A 24456-nucleotide genomic window follows, 5' to 3' on the forward strand; every position below is an offset into this window, starting at 1 on the left:
GTTCATAGAGCAGAGACTTTAACGGACCCACAATTGAATAAGCTAAATAGGAGACTAGAGACAAGCTTACAAGGAATAGCAAAAGCAAATTTAAAAGTAGGTGATGATTTTGTGTGTGTGTGTGTGTGTGTGTGTGTGTGTGTGTGTGTGTGTGTGTGTGTGTCTGTGTGAGTGTTGTGATACGTGTGTGTATGTTTGTGTGTTTTGTGCTATCATATGACTGACTGGCTGCCCCCTTGTCATCCATGTGACCTCACATGACTAGCAAATTGCAAGCCTTCAGTAAAGGTGGAGAGAAGCAAAGTAGAGATATAAAATAATACATGCCAAGAAATTATAAGTGAAATTTAGATTATGAGTGTGGGATGTGTATTCATGTGACATTTGATTGGGGAGAAATAAAGGTTATGACACAGGAAAGAAAAAAATGTTGAAGTGGAATTCAGAATTCAGTTTAGAGTTTTACAATTGAAAGAGATGGATAGGATACAGAGGTATAAAAATGAATCATATATAATTGCAAAAGCATTACTTCTTGATTTATTTTTGGATTTAAACTTCTGTTTTTTATTTTATTTTTTTATTTAATGCAAAAGTGCCAGAGGTATTCAAAAGAAAAGAAAGCAAAGCACAGTTACATAATATAAAAGTACAAAAACATCAGCATTGGAGTTGATGTAAGAAGCAGGAATATCCACATTGTAGTAAATAGAAAACACTGCAAAAAGGTGGTTTAACAGACAGAAATTTACATTTGGGTACAAAAAAGCTAACCAAATAAATAGGGTTACTGAATTAAATAAATGAATTAATAAATTAATTAATTTATTTATTGCAATTTCATTGGCTGTCAAATAAAACACAACACCCAAAAATGGAAATTCTCATCATTTACATACCCTCAGGCCATCCCAGATGTGTTTGACTTTTTGCTTCTGCAGAACACAAATGAAGATTTTTAGAAGAATGTTTCAGCTCTGTAGGTTCATACAATACAAGTGAATGGGTACAAAATGTTGAAGCTCCAAAAGCACATAAAGGCAGCATAAAAGTAATCCATATGACTCTAGTGGTTAAATCCATGTCTTCAGAAGCGATATGACAGGTGTGGGTGAGAAACAGATCAATATTTAAGTCATTTTTTACTATCAATCTCCACTTTCACGTTCACATTCTTGTTCACATTTTTGCTGGTTCACATTCTTCGTGCATATTGCCACCTACTGGGCAGGGAGGAGAATTTATAGTAAAAATAAAGTTTAGTTTAGTTTAGTTGACAACTTTTTTAATCCCACATGGGGCAATTAGTAGTAGAGCTTCAGACACAAACAGACAAGAACGGCAAAAGACCACGTAAAATCAGAGGTACATTAAGACCAAACAATTACAACACTTCATAAAATATAAAATATATTGCAGCACTTTTTCTCTATATGAAAAAAGACTTAAATATTGATCTATCGCTTCTTGAAGATATAGATTAAACTACTGGAGTTGAATGGATTACGTTTATGCTGCCTTTATGTGCTTTTTGGATCTTAAATATGATCTGTTTCTCACCCACACCTGTAATATCACTTCTGAAGATACAGATTAAAACACTGGATTACTTTTATGCTGCCTTTTTGGAGCGTCAAAATTTTGGCACCTATTCACTTGCATTGTATGAACCTACAGAGCTGCAGATATTTTTCTAAAAATCATAATTTGTGTTCTGCAGCAGAAAGAGAGTCATACACATCTGAGATGGCATGAGGGTGAGAATTTTAATTTTTGGGTGAACTATCCCTTTAAGGACAAACATTATTGCTCACTTATTTTTAGTGGCAACAGTGACGTCTTGTGGTTGAAATGGGAACTGCTGATTTTAAGGACATTACTTATTTACCTAATATTAAACGGCTTTTGGTGGATGAAACCTTTATAAACGATACACCATGAAATTGTTTAAATAATAGGACTGTCTTGAAATAAAACATTTAAAATGTGCCTAAAAGTGAAAAGCGCCCCCTTCCTTCCGTCCATGACAAGTGTTTCTCTTTCCTCGTCACATGACAGAACTACTTCCTGAATGGCTCACCCTGGTCATGTGATCTGAACACACTTCCTGAACAACAGCGGAACACAACGGCGCTGTCATAGTGAATAAAGAAAAACATCAATAAGAACAAACAAGAACATAAACCACTTCAAAATACGGGAAGGATATGATAATGGTTTGAAAAGGAAGCCTGACGTATGGTTTTAACGTTGGTTGGTTTGCTAGCAGGTGGCGTTGACCGGGTCGCAGTCTGGTTTGTTTTGGTTAAATCATAATAAGATAAGAGGGAATTAATTGCATTGGACTGACTTCTGACTGTTACTTTCCGTTATACAAACGTGTCATTATCAATACTTTAGTCTACACGTCTCATCTGAAGCTAATTTGGGATTTTAACAAGATCTAATCTGCCAAACCAAAACCAAGATGTCAAAATATACGACCTTTCCTGATGCCACTGATGATCACAATCCATTTCAGGTAATATTGTACTATTGTGTTTGAAACAGTACACCTGAAAACTGCTTTTCGTTGTTGTTTTAAAGTGTGGCCTTGTTATTGAAGTGCAGCATCTCTTGACATAATGTGATTTGACAGTGATGTCAGACCTGTCATATCTTTATGATATTGCTCACTCCATGTTTGTATTTCCATTGCTGTGTTTTGTCGTTTCCATTGGTTAATGAATCGTGTTAATGGCATGTTTGGTCTGAATTGGGCCTAATAATTGTTTGGAATTTGTTGCTTAACCCTTGTGCGTCAATTAAAAAGTTACTCAGAGGACAAACATTTCTGTGTCAAAAAACTGACATAGTAATATTATATATATTAATATTATTTTCCACTTTCAATTTGTTATTTTTTAACCAACATCAGTCCTGATCATAACATATCACTCACACATTTCTCAGTACACACATACAAAACACACCCACACAATTTTAGCTGCATCATTTATTCAATTGGCCTGCAGTGCTCTATAATGCAGCAAACAGAAAATAGGAAAAAAGCATGTATTTGCTCCATAGGCTAAACATGAGAAAAATGGCGCCATCTGGTGGAAAATATATTAAAAAAAAAATAATAACATTTTGAAGCCAGAGCTCTGGAATGAAAGCATAATATAGTAGAATTCATGATTTTATGCTTTAATGGCACTGGGATCAAATATTGCAGATTTATTGGGTTTCAATGGGGATATTTTTGTCCTGAAGGTCTTGAATTTAACTATTTTGTGTACACGGTGTATTATAGATGTATTATAGGAACTGAGATTGAAATTCCAAAATTCCCCAAAAAATAAACACCTTTGGCAAAATGTATGCCGTTGGCATTAACACAATCAAACTGATTGAAAAAACAAAAATGTCCCTAAGGTAAAATCATGAATTCTATTATATTATGCTTTCATTCCGGAGCCCTGGCTTCCAAATGTATTTTTTTATATATATTTTCCACCAGATGGCGCCATTTTCTCATGTTTAGCCTATGGAGCAAATATGTGCTTTTTCCCTATTTTCTGTTTGCTGTATTATAGAGCACTGCAGGCCAACTGAATAAATGATGCAGCTAAATTTGTATGTGTGTATTGAGAAATGTGTGTGTGAAATGTTATGATCAGGACTGATGTTGGTTAAAAAAATAACAAATTGAAAGTGGAAAATAATATTAATATATAATATTATTATGGCAGTTTTTTGACATGGAAATTTTTGTCCTCTGAGTAACGTTTTAATTGACGCACAAGGGTTAAGCAACAAGTTCCAAACACCTATTAGGCCCAATTCAGACCAAACATGCCATTAACACGATTAACAAGGGTTAAAGTAAGTTATGTTATTAGTAGTTTGATACTTCTTAGGCCACATTTACTTGGGTTTAGAATGTGCTAACCTTTGTTTTAGCAGCCTATATCTTTAACCGGTGGCTGCCACTTGTTCTAAATTAACTGAAAGGTTTGTTTCTGTGTTCGCAGGATCCGTCAGTGACTCAGCATAGCAGTAACACAGGCTATGCCACGCTGGACCTCTACAACCCATTCGACAACAACACCGTTGGGGTAAATATACAGAGATTTTGTGTCTTGGAGTGAGAGAAATTCTTAGTTACTTTATGAGGATGTTTTCATGTACCAAACTAAAGGGCTATTATATTATTTTCTATGTAATAATAGTCGTGTTATGCCAGTCCTGCCAATGGTTTACGTAAGGTATAATACAAAGCTAGGTGTGCGGTAATTGATTTGAACGCACAACATGGAGGCAAAGAACCACCTGATGCAAAGCAGGTTGCCTCCATGGAGCGTGTTTAAATTAATTTGTATTCTTTGTCATTTTCACTTTAATGAGGAAAAACCGCTATTGCAGACATGACAGTTGTAAAAGTGTCACTTACATGATGAGGGAAAACCATCCAAAACACTTTGAAACCTGCCGACTTTGATCTCTGAGACATGAGTATGGTGTCCATTAAGGCTGCGATTTAAGATTGAAATTGCGATATGTCCTTGGGTAATTACTAAACCGAAGAAGGCTGCGTGTTAAAATAAACTCTGGATTGAGCGCTTCAGTCAGTGATGCGTGAGCGAGTGACACTCTCTAGCAGGTATGTGCGGCACACGCTGAGCAGCGCAGCAATATTAGATGATGTTTATCATATTACAATGCACATCGTCTTGCCAGACAATTATAGATGCCTTTCATAGGGTCCCCAGGTTACTTCCCTCCCTCTCTGTGCAAAACATTGCTGAATGCCAAACCATACTTCCCTTACAAGTCCTATGGGTGTGTAAGGGGAAAGTTCAGGTGCATTTCTAATTCTATCCAGTCCGAACACAGTAATACTGGGGTGATGATGAACACTGGTGTCTTTTTCGTTTTTCTCTAGCGCTTAACAATTGATTTAAAGACAGCATTGCGTGACTTGAGGTCTGCATGACTTATGATGTTGTGTTTTGTGATGTGACGATTAATCCCAGCTCTGAGGTAGTTTGCTTAAACAGAAGCATAAAACTCTCGCAATGTCTCATTACGGAGCACAGCAGAGTAGGTGCACTAATATAGAGTGATTAAAACTGACTGGAACTGCTAGTGCATTAAAAGATTTTAACACGCATATCCCCGTGAATCAGAATTGAGTATTCAGAAAATTTAGTTTAATGTCTCAGAATTTGTGTTATATTCTAAGATGACATTCTTTCTTTTGTCTTTTTCACTTTTGTTTTTAATTAATAAAGCCACCACCTCCTTATGAGGCAACATCTCCAGCTGCCCCGCCCCCCGCCTTAACCCCAACAAACAGGACCACGCCTACTGAACCCAGGAATTATGGATCCAATGGAACACAGGTGCACTTTAGTTTTACAGTGGTCTGTGACTGCTCATAGTTGTTCACAAAGTTTTATAACACTGCATTTATTTTTATGCATTTGTAGCACTATGTTGATTACCACGAAAAATAATTTGGACTCGTTCTTCTTTTATAATAATAATAAAAAATAAAAAAAATAAATCAAGATTACAGTGAGGTACTTACAATGGAAGTGAATGGGGCCAATAATTGGAGAGTTTAAAGGAATGTGAATCTTATAATTAATAAAGTACTTACATTAATTCTTCTGTTAAAACTTGTGTATTATTTGAGCTGGAAAGTTGTTTTTTACAATTGTTTATGGTTTTACGGTATATACTGTAGCTTTACAGCGTCATGGCAACAAAGTTGTAAAATTGGCTATAACTTTGTACAGAAAAGTTAAGTGAATGATTTTATCACTAAAGTCATGTTAGCACATATTGTTTACGTCTTGTGGCTATACCTTTGGAAAAAGTTGGTATTTAAACGTTCATGGATTGTCCCCATTCACTTCCATTGTGAGTGACTCACTGTTACACAGATATTTTGCTTTTTTTAAAGAAAAGGGGGAACAAGTGGTAATCAACATTATGCCACAAATGCTGTCGATTGAGCTAAACTTGTATTGATCCCGGAATATTTCTTTAATAACAATGTTAAAGGCAGCATACATTTACTTAATATCTGAAGCGCTGAATCCTTGTTATTTCTGATGTTAAGCAGCATTTTTAGTATCACTCTGTTAGATCTAGGCTATGTTACTACTGTGATGCAATTCTACACTGGTTATTGAGAAATCAAGGGGTAGCTTCAAGTTGCAACTATCTAATGTAGTGAAGGTTAATCTAAAATTATATCACTTTATATTCACAGTATATTTGGAATGCGTCAGTATTTCTCAGAACATAAATAATATGATGGAACTGATTTGAATAAATGTTCTTAACATTGCAGGTGATAATCCATCTTTTGATACATAATAGTCATACATAGTTTCAAGATTTCAGATATGTCAGCTTTAATGTCATTTACTCACAATCCAAGATTAACACCCACCAAGTGCCAGTTGCTGGTAATTTTTTTTTATTTGGCCTATGAATTTCACAGTGTGGCGGGTAGGGCTGGGTATTGATACAGATTTCCCAATTGGATTTGATTCAGATTCACAAGCGCTAGATTAGTTTTCAATTCGATTCAATATCGATTCATATGTGTTTATTTCAGTTATAATGTCACTTTTGCTTACATTTGAAAGAAATTCTTTCCCAGCTAATGCTGTAAATTATAGGGGAACTTCTAACTTGGTACATTATGAAAATGTTCATTTTACTTAATATATTTTATTAGTTTTATTAGCTTTTAAAAATGAACAAATTGATGTATTCAATCAATAAATATGATATTGTACTGCATATATTATATTTTGTTTCATGTTTATCATTTAATTGCAGAATTTGTACTGTTTACAACTATTTGCATTATTTTGATACATTGAATTACATTGATTCCCAAACAAATGACTCTTTTGAGCCAGTCCTTCTAAATCTACAGCACAAGAGATAATGCGTGACCAGTGTAATCCGATTCCCAAACAAATGACTCTTTTGAGCCAGTCCTTTTAAATCTACAGCACAAGAGATAATGCGTGACCAGTGTAATCCGATTCCCAAACAAATGACTCTTTTGAGCAGGTTCTTTTATGAGAATCAACAACTACAGAGCTACCAGTGTTGTACGATTCCAGATCAAATGACTCTCAAGAGCTGGCTCTTTTAGTGAATCAATAAGACTTGTGCATCTGTTGAAGCCAGCTGAGTGAATCTGACAAAATTAATTGACTTTGAAATAAATCAAGAACTGTTACTGTGTTGTGTACTTAAGGCTCATGGGACTCAGTTACGTACTGATTGTTCATATGACAACATGTAGTTCAAAATACACATTTAGCTTTGTTGTAATAAGTGAATAATCGGAAAAAAATCTGATCTAAATGAACTTTCAGGCAAAACAATAAAATAATTCAGTTCTTTAAAAAAGCCATTCACTTTTCAACATGCATTCAGTATTGTTATTGATAATGTTTAAAAATGCATTTATTTTACTTTTAGATTATGTAACGTATTACTGTTGAATTTTTTTAATTTATTTTCTCACCAATTTGGAATGCCCAATTCCCAATGCGCTCTAGTGACTCGCCTAAATCTGGTGGCGGAGGACGAATTTCAGTTGACTCCACGTCTGAGACCGTTAGTCCGCGCATCTTATCACGTGGCTTGTTGAGCGCGTTACCGCGGAGAATGGTGTGAAGCCTCCACATGCGCTATGTCTCTGCAGTAACGCACAACTCACCACGCGCCCCACCAAGAGCGAGAACCACATTATAGCGACCACAAGGAGGTTACCCCATGTGACTCTACCCTCCCTAGCAACCAGGCCAATTTGGTTGCTTAGGAGACCTGGATGGAGTCACTCATGACTCCAGGGGTGGTAGTCAGCGTCAATACTCGCTGAGCTACCCAGGCCCCCATATTACTGTTGTATTAACAGAAAACAGTTATGCATTTCATACTGTGTCTACTCTCTCTATATATTTCTTTCTTCTCTTGCAGTCTGCAGTGAATGCCACCACAGCAGATCTGTTGAGGAAACAGGAAGAACTGGAAAGAAAAGCAAAGGAGCTGGAGAGAAGAGAGAGAGAGCTGGATGCTCATGCTCTTGGCTCTGGAGCCTGTGAGTGAAGGATAGACAGGGAAAGTGACTTGATTTGTGTGGTTTGTGTTGGAGGACAAGTAAATGAAAATAGCTTCATGCTGCTGGCATCATGTCTAAAAAAAAAAAGTCATAGGTGGACAAGTGCTAATCTAGGGTTAGTTTTTGACCTTTTATAACCTGGTGAATAAGACTATAATTACAAATATAAGGTGTTCCTAAATCATCACTTTTTCTTTAAAACAAATCCTCCAAGAACACATAACCTAACAGGTCATGACTGTTTATATTTTGGATCAGGATCCATGACGGCAGTATAAACAAAGATGAGGAAGACAGCGCGCATGAAATCTGTGATGCAGAAATTTCAATAATTTCAGTAGGTCATAATTCATAAAATTCTGCACATCCCTCTCCCCTTGTCTAGTGGTTATTTTTGAAAGGGACTCAAGAAGTTGTTCGGAAGATGTTGATTTGAAGGTGCAGAGATGGATGAATCCAGAACAAGAGAGGAGGGGAAAAAGAAACTGAACTGTTAAAAAGATGACAGTGATGGATGGATGGTATTTGCAGAGGAGTGATATTTAGACCTTGGCAGTAATGAACAAGACATTAATGGAGTGATGCGAGCGGATGTGATTAATGAGTATGGAAATGAATCTCTGTCTCTTTTTCTCTCTAAGCTCGTCAGAATAATTGGCCCCCGTTGCCTTCCTTCTGTCCGGTGGGACCCTGTTTCTATCAGGACATTAATCTGGAAATTAGCCAAAACTTCCAGCGCACTGTCACCACCATGTACTACTACTGGATGTGTAAGTTTGTCCACTTGGGCGTGTCTTTTACAAGCATGTGTGTCATCCAACTGTTTGTATCTGTTTCTTTTAAATACTATTTATTTAATTGAATTCTCAGACATCCTAAGCAAACATGTCAGTAATGAGTTCATCCTCTGTGCTTTTTTCTGTTAAACTGAGTCTCCCGTATATTGATATACTGATTAATCGACCGATATCTGTCCATTTTAGCATTATTGCCATCAGCTGACGATCAGCATTATTCAATGTTTTTTTTTTTTTCTCCCCAATTTGGAATGCCCAATTCCCAATGCGCTCTAAGTCCTCGTGGTGGTGTAGTGACTCGCCTCAATCCGGGTGGCAGAGGACGAATCTCAGTTGCCTCCGCATCTGAGACGTCGATCCGCGCATCTTATCATGTGGCTTGTTGAGCGCGTTACCGCGGAGACATAGCGTGGGTGGAGGCTCACACTATTCTCCACGGCATCCACATACAACTCACCACGCGTCCCACCGAGAGCGAGAACCACACATTATAGGGACCACGAGGAGGTCACCCCATGTGACTCTACCCTCCCTAGCAACCGGGTCAACTTGGTTGCTTAGGAGACCTGGCTGGAGTCACTCAGCATGCCCTGGATTGGAACTCTCGACTCCAGGGGTGGTAGTCAGTGTCAATACTCGCTGAGCTATCCAGGCCCCTGGCATTATTCAATGTTGATTTGATCTATGAAACAAAAATTTGTATTTTCATAATTTAATGATTCTGGTTAAGATTTAAATTTTCACTTAACGGTTCAAGTTCATTAATGATTCCATTTACAATTCTTTTCGTACTTAAAGAGTAATTGCTCCTTACTATATAGTTAAAACACATTACAAAAACAATACTCTTTAAGTAAAATGTTTTTTTTCCTCCAAATTAAATGTGTATCTTTAACTACATATTGTTATATCAACAACCAGTAAGTAATTACACACATTTATAGGAATAGTTCACCCAAAAATGAAAATTCTCTCCTCCTTTACTCAACCTAATGCCATCCCAGATGTGTGACTTTCTTTCTTCTGCAGAACACAAACGAAGATTTTTAGAAGATCATTTAGTAGAATAGCGACCAAAACTTTGAAGCTCCAAAAAGCCCATAAAGGCAGCATAAATGTAATTCATACGACTCTAGTGGTTTAATCCATATCTTCAGAAATGATCTAATTTATTTAGGGTGATAATAGACCAAAATATAACTTGTTTTCCACTATAAATCTTGACATCAGTGGTCTCCTTGGCGATTATGATTTCAATCTCGATTACACTTCCTGCGCATGCATCAAGCACAAGTAAGTGTAATTGAGCTTGAAATCATGACCGTGCCTAGAGACTCCAATGGCAAGATGTACAGTGAAAAAGGAGTTATATTTTGGTCTGTTCTCACTCAAAACGTATTAGATTGCTTCAGAATTAGTGCTGTGAAATAATTTGACAAGGAATCAGTTCTCTTGCCTCTAAAAATTAGCATTCTGCAGGGAGAGCATTTTATTTAACCTGCAGCAGTGCTCAATGCATCATATCATGAACAAGACAAACGATCTATCAATGTATGAATCAAACTCACTCAGAATGCTGACACTGTTTTCCATTTATCATGTTTATTATCCCATGTCATGTCGTCATTTTTATTTGTATAGAGCTTTTCACAACACACATCGTTTCAAAGCAGCTTTACAGAAAATCATGCATTAACAGAAAATGAAACTGTAATATCTATAAAGTTTTAGAGTCATCATTGTGTAGTTTGATTAAATATGATTGTAATTTGTGTATAAAAATAAATAAATAAATAATAATTTGTGGCAGCGGGGGCGTGGTCAAGCATCTCTCCGGAGAGAGAAAGCGGTAAGGGCGCTTACTCCTGAGCTAAATTATGTCTAACACCTGTCTCTAATTTCAGTGAGCACGGGGAGAGCGGCATAAAGAGAGCGACACAACGCTCAGAGTGAGACTGGATATGACAGAGCTGAGCCAGAGTGACCATTCCCGAATAGTGGAAGTTATTTGTAGAAGCAGTGTGTGTGTTAGTGTGGAAAGAGTGTATAAACGTAACTATAAAGTGGTGTCGAGGAAGAGGGGAAATAAAAGCGTCACCTGAAAAAGGAAAACTGCTTCTCGCGTCCTCTTTTACACTGGTGCCGAAACCCGGGAATTGAAGTTTGGGTCGAAGATGGATGGAGGTCGTCCCGTAGAGTCCTCCCAGTTGGCGGAGATCCTCCAAGCCCTCGCCAGCCTACATCGGAACCACCAACAAACGCTGCTTGAGCTCCGACAAGATCAAGACCGCCGGTTTGTCGAGCTCATGCATGCTCAAGCCGAGGACCGGCAGGCGATCCGGAGCCTCCTCAGCCGCGACCCCGGACACACCCACGCCGTTACCCCCGCCAGCATTACAGAAAATGGGGGCGGCGGACGACCCCGAGGCTTTCCTGGATTTGTTTGAGCGGACCGCCGAGATCTGGGGCTGGCCGCTCGGCCAATGGGCAGCCCGACTGATCCCACTACTGTCCGGGGAAGCCCAGCTCGCGGCTCAACAACTGCCAGCGTCGAGCCTCCTGGCCTACGGAGATCTAAAAAAAGCCATCTTGCAACGGGTTGGTCGCACTCCGGAGGAAAGTCGTCAACTCTTCCGGAGCTTGAAGTTGGAAAGCTCTGACCGCCCGTTTGCCTTTGCCCAGCGGCTCCGTGACGCCTGCCGAAGATGGCTGTTAGCGGGGGATCGCGACGTCCAGGGAATTATCGACCAGGTGGTACTGGAACAGTTCATAGTTCGACTGCCAAAAGGAACGGCGGAGTGGGTCCAGTGCCACCGCCCGGCGTCGTTGGAGGAAGCTATCCGACTTGCGGAGGACCACATGGCGGCGATCCCGAGAACAGAAGATTCCTCCTACCTTCTCTCTCCTCCCTCTGTTTCTTCCCCCTCCCCTCTCTCTCTCTCGTCTGCTCTCTCTCCAGGTCCCGTTCCTGCCCCACGCAGACGAGGAGGAACCCAGCCCCTGAGACCAGTTCCCCGGGTGTGGGAGGCGACACCTTCCCCTATTCCAGTGCCCCGCCACTCTCCCCCTCAGGGGGGGGCGCCCGCCGACGCAAGTGCGGGCGTGGCGTCTGGGCCGGCCTGCTGGAGGTGCGGAGACCCGAGCCACTTCCGAGATCCGTGCCCTCTGATGGAGCTGGGGACGGTGGTGCGGGTCTCTGACCTCCCACAGGCTGCCCCCGACCGGGCCGGAGCGTACCGGATACCGGTAAGTGTCAAGGGGGGTACTCACCAAGCGTTGGTGGATACCGGGTGTAATCAAACCACTATCCACCAACGCCTGGTTCAACCCGAGGCATTGGTCACATCCAAAACGGTGAAGGTGAAGTGTGTACACGGGGATATTCATAAGTATCCAGTGGTGACCCTGACAATTAAATTTCGGGGGAAAAAGCATAGAGTGGAGGCTGCGGTTAGTTCCCGCCTCACCCATCCGCTGATTTTGGGGACTGATTGGCCTGATTTTAAAGCTTTATTAAAGGGAATTTGTGCGGATGGGTCCTGTGTGAGAATAGGGAGATGTGTGATGTGCGATGCTCTGGCAGGGGAGGCGGAGCCGGGGCCATCCTCGACAGCTCCACGTCATGATGACGAGAGAGAGGGAGAGGCTGCGGCCCCTCCCCTTCTCAGGGAATTCCCTGAGGGGGATTTCCCTTTGGAGCAGTCGCGAGACGAAACCCTCAAACACGCCTTTGACCAAGTGAGAGTTATCGATGGTCAACGACTCCAGCCTGACATCGCACTTTCATATCCCTATTTTGCAATTATAAATGAGCGGTTGTATCGAGTGACACAGGACACTCGAACCAAAGAGGATACAACCCAACTTTTGATTCCAAGGAGCCGTCGGGAAATGGTATTCCAGACGGCTCATTATAATCCTATGGCAGGTCACCTAGGAGAAAGGAAAACACTGAACCGTCTAATAGCCCGTTTCTATTGGCCGGGCATTGGCGGCGATGTCCGCAGGTGGTGTGCGGCATGCCGCGAATGCCAGCTGGTTAACCCACCGGCCACCCCAAAAGCGCCATTGCGCCCTCTCCCTTTGATCGAGGTCCCCTTTGAGAGAATTGGGATGGACCTCGTCGGGCCATTAGAACGGTCAGCACGCGGACATCGCTTTGTATTGGTCCTAGTGGACTATGCAACGCGATATCCGGAAGCAGTGCCTCTTCGCAACATCTCAGCACGCAGTGTTGCGGAGGCACTCTTCAAAATAATCTCCCGGGTGGGGATTCCGAAAGAAATCCTCACCGATCAAGGCACAACGTTTATGTCACGGACACTATGCGAACTGTACGAGTTATTAAATATTAAATCGATTCGCACCAGTGTATACCATCCTCAAACGGATGGCCTGGTGGAACGATTTAATAAAACCCTCAAAAACATGATTCGTAAGTTCGTGCACGATGATTCTAGTTATACCCCCTGTTATTTGCAGTACGAGAGGTCCCGCAAGCCTCCACTGGCTTCTCCCCATTCGAGCTGCTGTATGGGCGACGCCCACGCGGAGTGCTTGATGTATTGCGAGAAGCCTGGGAGGAAGGACCTTCAAACAGTAAAAATGAAATTCAGTACGTTCTTGATCTTAGAGCAAAACTCCACACCTTGGGGCAACTAACACAGGAGAATTTGCTCCAAGCTCAAGAACGACAGCGCCGACTGTATGACAGGGGAGCTCAGCTAAGGGAATTTGCACCGGGAGATAAAGTGCTTGTATTGCTTCCCACATCGAGCTCTAAATTACTCGCCAAGTGGCAAGGACCCTTTGAGGTCACACGACGAGTGGGAGATCTCGATTATGAGGTTAAACGATCCGATAAAGGGGACACACGTCAAATATACCACCTCAATCTCCTAAAATTGTGGAGGGAGGCGGTCCCCGTGACGTTGGCTATGGTGGTTCCCGAGAAGGCGGAGCTCGGACCGGAGGTGAGCTCAAAACATAAACAGTTCACCCCGGTCACTTGCGGAGACCACCTCTCACCGAGCCAACTCGCGGAGGTTGCCAGGTTGCAACAGGAGTTTGCAGATGTGTTTTCCCCTCTACCGGGACGTACAAACCTCATCCATCACCACATTGAGACCGAGCCGGGGGTGGTGGTACGTAGCCACCCCTATCGACTACCCGAACACAAAAAGAAAATTGTTCGGGAAGAATTGGATGCGATGCTTGATATGGGGGTAATAGAAGAATCCCACAGTGATTGGTCCAGCCCAGTTGTTCTAGTGCCTAAGAGCGACGGGTCTGTGCGATTCTGTGTGGATTATAGAAAAGTCAACGCGGTGTCTAAATTTGATGCATATCCAATTCCTCGCGTTGATGAGTTGCTCGATCGGTTAGGCACTGCTCGGTTTTATTCAACATTGGATTTGACGAAGGGTTATTGGCAGATCCCCTTGACACCAATTTCCCGTGAGAAAACTGCCTTCTCCACACTGTTTGGATTACACCAATTTGTGACACTTCCGTTCGGTTTGTTTGGGGCCCCGGCTACGTTTCAGTGTCTCATGGACCGAATCCTCAGGCCGCATTCAGCTTACGCCGCTGCCTATTTAGATGACATCATCATTTATAGCAATGATTGGCAGCGTCATATGCAACACCTGAGGGCGGTTCTGAGATCGCTGCGCCGAGCGGGGCTCACAGCGAACCCGAAGAAGTGTGCGATTGGGCGGGTGGAGGTATGGTATCTGGGGTTCCACTTGGGCCACGGGCAGGTGCGTCCCCAAATTGACAAGACAGCGGCGATTGTGACCTGCCCGAGACCCAAGACCAAAAAGGGGGTGAGACAGTTCCTGGGGCTGGCTGGCTATTATAGGAGGTTTGTGCCTAACTATTCGGACGTCGTCAGCCCGCTGACTGATCTCACTAAAAAGGGAGCTCCAGATCCGGTCCAGTGGACGGAGCAGTGTCAACAGGCGTTCACGCAAGTTAAAGCCGCACTTTGCGGGGGGCCGCTGTTACATTCACCGGACTTCTCTCTCCCTTTTGTTTTACAGACAGATGCTTCAGACAGGGGGCTGGGGGCTGTGCTCTCGCAGGTGGTGGGGGGGGAGGAGCGCCCGGTGCTGTACATTAGCCGTAAGCTCTCGTTAAGGGAAACTAAGTACAGCACCGTGGAAAAGGAGTGTCTCGCCATCAAGTGGGCAGTCCTCACTCTCCGATACTACCTGTTGGGGCGGGCCTTCACCCTCTGCTCGGATCACGCCCCACTCCAGTGGCTCCACCGCATGAAAGATACTAAAGCCCGGATCACCCGTTGGTATCTGGCTCTTCAGCCGTTTAAGTTTAAGGTGGTCCACAGACCGGGGGCACAGATGGCTGTCGCTGACTTCCTTTCCAGGAATGGGGGGGGAGTGGTAGGCAGGCCGGATGTCGCCCCGGCCTGAGTCGGGCGGTGGGGATATGTGGCAGCGGGGGCGTGGTCAAGCATCTCTCCGGAGAGAGAAAGCGGTAAGGGCGCTTACTCCTGAGCTAAATTATGTCTAACACTTGTCTCTAATTTCAGTGAGCACGGGGAGAGCGTCATAAAGAGAGCGACACAACGCTCAGAGTGAGACTGGATATGACAGAGCTGAGCCAGAGTGACCATTCCCGAATAGTGGACGTTATTTGTAGAAGCAGTGTGTGTGTTAGTGTGGAAAGAGTGTATAAACGTAACTATAAAGTGGTGTCGAGGAAGAGGGGAAATAAAAGCGTCACCTGAAAAAGGAAAACTGCTTCTCGCGTCCTCTTTTACATAATTGTATTTAGAAACCCAGTGAGCAAGCCGAAGGCGTCTATGTGGCAAGCAACACAAAACTCCATAAGATGTTGGTTAATGGAGAAAAATAACCTTGGGAGAAACCAGGCTCACTGTGGGGGCCAGTTCCCCTCTGGCTAACAGCATGAATATAATGCCAATATATTAGTTATTTATGTATAGTGGAGGTCATGGTTTAAAATGAGTAAACTAAGTAAGTGTTAATGGCCAGTTGTCTGTAACCATATACATATCCATGTATATGGTTACAGACAAATGATATAAACAGTGAAATCGCTCACAGAAACTTTTAACCTCTCCACCGTCTTGCCTGCATTTGATTCCAGTATCTCACGCTCACAGTAGACGGGTGACGTGACCTCCACTGCTTTCTATCTCATCGGTAGTCGTTCCTGAATGTCGCTCGTCATTTGCAAAGAGATGAAATGTGCTCTAGGGCTGGGTGATATGTAAAAAATATTTTATTGATAATCGCCTTAAAAAATATTGCGATATACGATTATATCGTCAACCCCCCCTGCTGAGGGTCGGTGAATATTTTTACTTCATTGATTTTGCTTTCAAAATTAAATTCATTTATTGACACATGAAAAACATAAAAGACGTTTCTAAATTTAAATTGCACTTTAAACTAAACAAAAAAAGCAATAAAATAATGAAGTGATCAAAAAATCTTATTTAACCATCTCCGCAAATCCAAACATTTACTGTCTCCAATGGCCCCATTTGCCATCATGCAAGGATCCATCAGTGCAGATGGAAAATTACTAATAGCCTACAGATTAAGAACTAAAGACAATTATAAATGTAAAGACAATGATAATCAAAATAAATAAGCCTAATAAATTCCCTTGTGTTCCCAAAATAATGCTGCCAAATGTGTGTTATCGAATTTGTGCTTGTACTGTGTTTTGGTAATACAGTTAATGCTGCCAAAAGAAAAGAAAATAGAACTCATTTTTATGTTCAAGCTGAACATGTGTTGTATTACTTTATGATTTATTCACTTTCGTCTTTGTTTCTTTAATACAAAAATAGGCTATATATTATTGAACCTGCAGAGTTGCATTCACAATGTTAACCGTGAACTGGTCCGTGGAAATAAAGCAAACTAAACTCACAGCACCTCCTGAGATGATTTGAGATCATTTGCAGCATTCTCATAGACGACATTATTCTTGCAAACAGTTTTCAGATGAATGAAACAGAGAAAAAAGTGTGAAATCTCTTTACATGCGTGTGTTCCTCAAGACAGGCTCATGCTGCACACCTCTGAACAAACAGTGAATCAGACACAAACATTGAAAGATTTTCTTTTGTCTTTTCTTAAAAATATAATAACCCGTGTTTCTTCAAGCGCATGTCTTTGTGACTAACGGCATTTCTTGTCATGTGTCACTCCGAGACGTCTTACAGGTCACCCGCATGTTGCGGGTAGATGAGCAAAATTACTCACTCATGAAATACATTTGGACGAGGAGCTTGTGAACTGGATTCAGCCTCGTCACATTTGGCAGGTGGCGGGTACTAGTTTAATATTGAATGTCGGGGTCTGGGACAAAGCTAAAACAACAAAATCTATACATAAATTGCATTTAAAAAGTAATAAAAATAAATGGCAAAGGCATGTAAGAATTAAAAAAAGAAAAATCAGTTTTAATGTGACCTTCATATAACAAAAAGAAAAAAGGTCAAAATCTGTTAGTTTGAGAAAAAAATCAACCCCTGGCACATGAAAGAGTCCGAAGTTCAAGAATTGTATAAAATAACCACCCTGCTCTCTAGATATTGGATTGGCCTTTAAAAAAATCGTATTGGTCGACCACTACTTCAGTGTTACTTTGCTTGCCAGTCTGTAGTTTTCATTTGTCTTAATCCCCACCTTCCCCCCTTCCTGTTCATCTTCTTTCTCTCTTTCTTCTAGTCACAGCATGCACTTTGCTCTTTAATTTCATCTCCTCCTTGGCTATGTTCTGTGTGGACACCACTGGTAGTGGAGTGGGCTTAGGTCTTGCCATCCTCTGGGCTATCCTCTTCACTCCTTGCTCCTTCGTCTGTTGGTACAGGCCTGTGTACAAAGCCTTCAGGTACGTACTGCTTTCAATACAAGTTAAGCTCAACCGACAGCATTTGTGGCATAATGTTGATCATCACAAAAAAATAATTCCAAAGTCAGAAATGTGAAGCTTATAATTTTATAAAAGCACTTACATTAATTCTTCTGTTAAAACTCATGTATTATTTGAGCTGTAAAGTTGTTTAAATTATAATTTTTACAGTCATTTTTTAGGGTTTTAGGGTTTCTTGACTACATTATCATTAATAAAATTGGCTATAACCTTAGTTATAAGGTTAGTAAGCGATTTTATCACACTAAAATCATGTTCACATGCATGTTGTTTATGTCTTGTGGCCAGGAGCAGACTGGGAAGAGTAAGTGCCCCACTGTCACCTTGAATTTTGCTTTTGCTTTTTAAGAAAAGGAGGGGCTAGTCAAAAAATATTTTTGTGGTAATCAATATTATTATAACATTGATCAAAATTAACTTTATTAAATGGTTGTTGCCATGATATACTTTTGGTAAGAAGACATGTCCTGTGATGTGAAATGCTACATGGTGTCTAAAGCTATTTTAAATAAGTGTTTTTTTTTTTTAGTTATTATGCCTGCAGTTTTTATGATGTCATATTCATTTTAGAGACTTTGGTACTTTGTAATTTTAGAAATGTATTTGTTACACTGCATGGCCAAAAATGTAATTAAATCTTTTGAAAAAAGATTTGAAATATTTTGTAAAGAAATGGTGACCAGTCACAGCACCTAAAATATACACATTTCAAGTGTTGGTTTAAATGTGAACCAACACATTCTCAATACTTTTGGCAAGTAGACATGTCCTGCTATAATCCATCCTAAACTATTTTTAATAACATTTTGCTACATATAGTTTTTTTTTATTATATATAATGATAATAATAATATGTCACACCTCAGAACCATTTAAAATTAACTAGTAAAGATAAAAAACTCACAGCACCAAAATTATACTCAAATGCCAGTTGATAGTAAAAGAGCATGGCACTCAATCTCCAATGCAGAGTGTTTATTTCATAGGCAACAAAACATTAAAAAGCCAACGCGTATCGGCAGACTAGCTACCATCGTCAGGGCATGATGAAGGTAGCTAGTGTGCCGATACGCGTTGGCTTTTTAATGCCCCATGTGGCAATGAGCACCTCTCCTCTGGATTCTTTTTGGATACATTTAAACCTAAGTAGCAGTCTTCATTTTCTATACTTCAAATATACTGTTTCATTACACAGTAATATACATTTGAAACGAAAATCTTCATGTTGATTTAAAAACTGCTCAAATGCCTTGAGTTGGTATCATGTTGAATTTGCTTCTTGGACAAAAGTGGATCTGTAGCCATTTTATGCTTTATTTTTCTCAACAGGAGTGACAGTTCCTTCAACTTCTTTGCATTTTTCTTCGTCTTTTTCGCCCAGCTGGTCGTTTACGTTATTACGACTATCGGAATCCCTGGCTGGGGCTTCAGGTGAGCATGACAAAATAGACATGCTTACTATTAAGAGTTGTTTACTTGAGTCCAGACTTGGAATCGATGATCTGGAGAACAACTATATCCATAAGTGGATAGTTGCGACCCTGATGTTGACTCATTGTTTTTCTTTGTTGTGAAGGTTAAAATAAGCTTAAAATATTGATGTAATGGCTTAATGATGAGTTTACAGCTGTAATTTGAATTCAGATTCATGAACAGATTCACTCGAAATTGGACTCGGCTGTTATGTACTCAGTCTCGAGTCAAACTCAGCCCCCTTTGGACTTGGACTTGACCCAAACTTCATTGGTTAAATACCAAGGCCTAGTCGCAAGAAACCCCTTAAGTTACTGTAAGAATACCCCTAGCTATAATTGTGTGTATTGTCACTAAGAATTTTCTTGACTTAGGGGGTTTCTTGGTTTTAACTTGGAGTCGACTAAAGTGGACTCAAACCCAACACTACTTGCTATAACTTTTTATTTTTTATATACCTCTGTCAGTTCCATTCTATCATTTGACCAAATACTTGTTGATCTTAAAATCTTCTGAAATTCTCTTTCTCTCCTCTTCATGTCTCAGTGGATGGATTGTGAGTTTGGCCGCTCTTAAGGTCAACAAGGTAGTCGCTGTGATCATGATTTTGAATTCAGTGCTCTTCACCGGTCAGACAGCCATGGGAGTGGTGTTGCTCAAGAGGGTAAATAACATCTTCAATAACAGCAGCAAATTTACCTGTCAGGGTTCCCACGGTCATGGAAAACCTGGAAATATCAAAGAACTTCATCACTGTGATTTCCAGGCCTGGGAAAGTTGGAAATTAATCAAATCTTAAAGGAATAGTTCAACCACAAATGAAAAATTCTCTCATTGTTTACTCAATGTCATGTTGTTCTATACCTAAAAAAAATTCTTGCGCATCTTGTGCCGAAACGTCATGATGTTATGGCACATGAACCATTGAGGTTTGATGTGATGTTAGGTGTTGACTTGCTCACAAGCATAATGATTTCATAGTTGTGAGCGAATCGTTTACAAATCATTTCACAAGTTGGTGTGAATGATTCATTAGTGAATAGGTCTGAATTAGAGTGGAGACATCATTGAGCTTCATTGGCCAAAAAGTGTGGAAACCCTGACCTGTACAAATCCATTAGCAGTACACCAAAAGTACACTTAAAAATAAGAAGGTTTAAAAAAAGGCCTCAAGTACAGCATTTAAAGCACTTCAGTCTTGGCACCTTTGTGTGTGCTCGATTTGAAAGCATTCAATAATGCATTATGTCTGCTGCAATAGATGCAAGATTGATAGTCATTTAGGATTCAGCTTTCAGTTTGTAAATGCACGGCAATTGCAGAACGCCAGCTGCATTTTCATATGTTATTGTTGGTCCACATCTGGATGACTGCTTTTGGATTTTGCCAGAACGCATCACATTCATCATGCCCTTGAGTGCCTTACATTCTGAAATAAATACTTTGATGCTTAATAATATTTTGTAATTCAGGTTCTCTGTTATAGGTGAGTCTGGGGCTAGTTGTTACACTTTTTCTTCAGTGAAGAAAAGGGATAGCTCCCCCAAAAACTAAAATTCTCTTATCATTTACTCACCCTCATGCCATCCCAGATGTGTATGACTTTCTTTCTTCTGCAGAACACAAAGGTTTTTAGAAGAATATTTCAGCTCTGTAGGTCCATCCAATAAAGGTCAAAAAAGGACATGAAGGCAGCATAAAAGTAATCCTTATGACTCCAATTGTTGTATCCAAATCTTCAAAAGTGATCTGATATGTGTGGGAAAAACAGATCAATATTAATGTCCTTTTTTACTATCAATTTCCACTTTCACATTCTTCTTTTGTTTTTGGCGATTTGCATTCTTCATGCATATCTCCACCTAATGGGCAGGGAGGCGAATTTAAAGTAAAAAAGGACTTAAATTTTGATCTGTTTCTCAGCCACACCTATCATATCGTTTCTGAAGATACACTATATGGCCAAAAGTTTGTGGACACCATATGTGCTTGATGAACATTTGATTTCAAAATCTTAGGCATCAATTTCCCCCTTTGCTGTAATAACAGCTTCCACTCTTTTGGGAAGGCTTTCCACTATACTGTATGTAGTAACATGGCTGCAGGGATTTGCTCTCATTCAGACACAAGGCTATCAGTGAGGTCAGGAACTGATGTTGGTCGATGGGGCCTGACTTACAGTTGCTGTTCCAGTTCACCTCAAAAGTGATCAGTGGGGTTCAGGTCTGGGCTTTGTGCAGGCCAGTCAATTTCTTCCATGCCAGACACAGTAAACCATTTCTTTATGGACCTCACTTTGTTCACAGGGGCATTGTCATGCTGGAACAGAAAAGGGCTATCCCCAAACAGTTGCCACAAATTTGGAAGCACACAAAGCCCAAGCCATTACATAAAGAAACATTAAGATTTTTCTTTACTGGATTTAATGGAGTAACCAAATTTGTTAATTAGAAGGGGGTGTCCACAAACTTTTGGCCATATAGAGTATATATTTAACCACTGGAGTCATATGGATTACTTTTATGTTGACTTTATGTGCATTTTGGAGCTTCAAAAATCTGGTACCCATTCACTTGTATTGTATGGACCTACACAGCTGAGATATTCTTCTAAAAATCTTCATTTGTGTTCTGCAGAAGAAAGAAAGTCATACACATCTGGGATGGTATGAGTGTGAGTAAATAATGAGAGAATTTTCATTTTTGGGAGAAACTTTTCCACCGCTACTGCCCAGCAAAAAAGATATAGTTCATTTAACACAATTTGGCATTTTGTGACAACATGCCCCAATAGTGATGGCATTTCAGTAAATGTTTGAAACCAACATACAAACCAACTTCTAGAGAAAATGTACATTTGTGTAATTTGACTTCTGACTCAAAACCTTATGCTTACTAAGATATAGCCCTTATGACAACTTCCCTATGTGACAACTAGCTCCAGTCTCCCTCTTTTTAATTTAGCCTTTGTGTCTTTGTTATTCATTAGACAGGAATTTCTGTAGTTTTAAAATTAATAAAACTCACTGATTCATTTTAGTAATATGTTGATTTATTTATTTATTTGTTTATTTTTAACCTCCTCTCAGGTTCATTCTATGTACAGGAAGACTGGGGCGAGCTTTGAGAAGGCCCAGGCAGAGTTTGCCACTGGTGTGCTTTCCAATCAGGCAGTGCGCCAGGCAGCTACCAATGCCACCGTCTCTGCTGCACAGGGTGCCTTCACTGGAGCCCGGTAGAGAGCTGGATGGGAAGGAAGAAATGAGGTTTAGGAACCTGATTGGTTCCGCAATCTTAAGACATAGTGACACATACTAGCACTCCTCAACATGGCCTAGTTACAAACCAACAAATTCAAACTTAGCCTAGACCCCTCTTGCATGTATGACAAGATAAATGGATGCATAATGATAGTAATGCAACATTGGAAACTATTGGAACTCTATTTGTCGGCTATGCTGAGCACTTCACCACTACTTCGAACAGACAGGAAGGATCTAGGTGTTCATTAATTTGAGAATAGGGTTAATGGAAATGCTCTCATCATTATCAGGATAGAAAAGTGAAAAAGTGTACCAAAAACATTACTGTTAAAGTAACATTTTAAATACCTAAGACCCCAGGTTTAGGCTTCCAATTCTAAATGGATAGTTCACCCAAAAATGAAAATACATTTACTTACCCACATGCTGTTCCAAACCTGAATGACTTTCTTTAATCCATGGAACACGTAAGGCAGATTGTGAGGGACCGACAGCCTCAGTCGCTATTCACTTTCATTGCATGTTTTTGTTTCTTCTTACAATCGAAGTGAATGGTGATTGCACTGAATGGCAATGAGTAAGGCTAACATTTTGCTTTGCAACTCCTTTTGTGCTTTCATTTTTGGGTTAACTATCCCTTTAAGATCTCTGCAGCTTCTCCAAAGTGTATGGTGGAGCATATGTGCAGATTCCAAAAAGATGTGCCACAGTCAGATTTAGCTTTTGCCTTGAATTTGTTCTTCATATGTGTAAATAGATGTACATGGCAAGGAAATTATTTCATTGCTCTAGAATGGAGGTTATTCAGAGCCTGTGAAGTTTAAATTGCCAAACATTTTTTCTTATATGTAAGGGAGAAATCCCAAATCATATTTTAGAAATTCATGATTCACTTTATCAGTGTAAAGGTGGGTGGATTATTTTGCTTTGTTTAACTGACCTTGATTTATACAAAAAAGCATGCTTAACATTTTGATGCAACAAAAACTACTGTATGTACCTTTTTGCTGTGATGCGTGACCCAGGTTAGGTCATGCTCATGAGCTAAGATAATGTGTGCTTTGAAAACATTATGACAGCTGAACCTAAATATGAAACCATGAAGATCAAATGTACAAATTTGCATATCAAATGTGGTAGCGGACAATGGTGCGGTTATCTGTGGCTAAAATATTTGTGTTGCTTTTGTGATTAGTATTTTTTGTTTGTTTTTCCGTACACTTCGATCTAACATTTTGTCTAACGTTAAAGTATGTACCTAAATGAAAGTATTACTTGGTTGTTTTCATTGTTATGATATTGCTGCTGTATGTTGTTACCATAAGTGTCACAATGTTCTTTGTTTTATTAAAGTTCCTGAATATGCATCTTACACACTGAAAACCCAAATAAGTTGACTGTACTCAATTGATTTGAGTAAACTCGTTCCCTCAGTTGGATTGAGTAATACATCTGCAAATCTTGTGTTAAGTTCATTTAACTTGGTGTTCATATAGAATTAACTTAACTATTTAAGTTAAGGTAATTAGATGCAAGTAGACTAAACTCAGATTTTCTATTTAAACATTGTTGTTTCTACTTAATTTTAGTTGAATTGACTCAAATTTAGACCAGGGGCGGGTTTATGGTTTCTGAGGCCCCAAGCAACCGACCAACACTGGGCCCCATTTTGAAAATTTTTACTTAAAAAATGACATTTATTTTAAATCATAATGTTAAATTCATCTTATCAGCCATTGCAGCCAAGTACATTCAAAATGTTTAATGAAATAAAAATCTTGTTAAAGATAATTAATGCATGTTTTCCAGTTTTTCCACAATACAGTGATAAAAAAGTGATATTT

The 24456-nt window shown here is 40.1% G+C and overlaps 1 protein-coding gene across 1 annotated transcript; it reads left to right on the forward strand.

Moving 5' to 3' along the window:
- Positions 1 to 2093: 2093 nt before the first annotated feature.
- Positions 2094 to 24403, forward strand: LOC127420979 (secretory carrier-associated membrane protein 3-like). The gene is made up of 9 exons (XM_051663649.1): positions 2094 to 2521; positions 4017 to 4100; positions 5277 to 5387; positions 8002 to 8122; positions 8785 to 8913; positions 17673 to 17835; positions 19207 to 19308; positions 19897 to 20014; positions 22439 to 24403. Exons 1-9 carry the CDS (start codon positions 2468 to 2470, stop codon positions 22586 to 22588), a joined length of 1032 nt encoding a protein of 343 aa, XP_051519609.1. The 5' UTR covers positions 2094 to 2467; the 3' UTR covers positions 22589 to 24403.
- Positions 24404 to 24456: the final 53 nt, after the last annotated feature.

The sequence above is a fragment of the Myxocyprinus asiaticus genome, chromosome 30 (genome assembly GCF_019703515.2).
Source record: "Myxocyprinus asiaticus isolate MX2 ecotype Aquarium Trade chromosome 30, UBuf_Myxa_2, whole genome shotgun sequence".
Lineage (NCBI taxonomy): Eukaryota > Metazoa > Chordata > Actinopteri > Cypriniformes > Catostomidae > Myxocyprinus > Myxocyprinus asiaticus.

Bases quoted from the DNA above. Each gene is read 5' to 3' on its own strand.
- LOC127420979 (XM_051663649.1), top strand. From the start codon at position 2,468: ATGTCAAAATATACGACCTTTCCTGATGCCACTGATGATCACAATCCA. The intron at 4,101-5,276 runs GTAAATATACAG...TAATTAATAAAG, and splicing joins TCGACAACAACACCGTTGGG to CCACCACCTCCTTATGAGGC. The intron at 19,309-19,896 runs GTGAGCATGACA...TTCATGTCTCAG, and splicing joins ATCCCTGGCTGGGGCTTCAG to TGGATGGATTGTGAGTTTGG.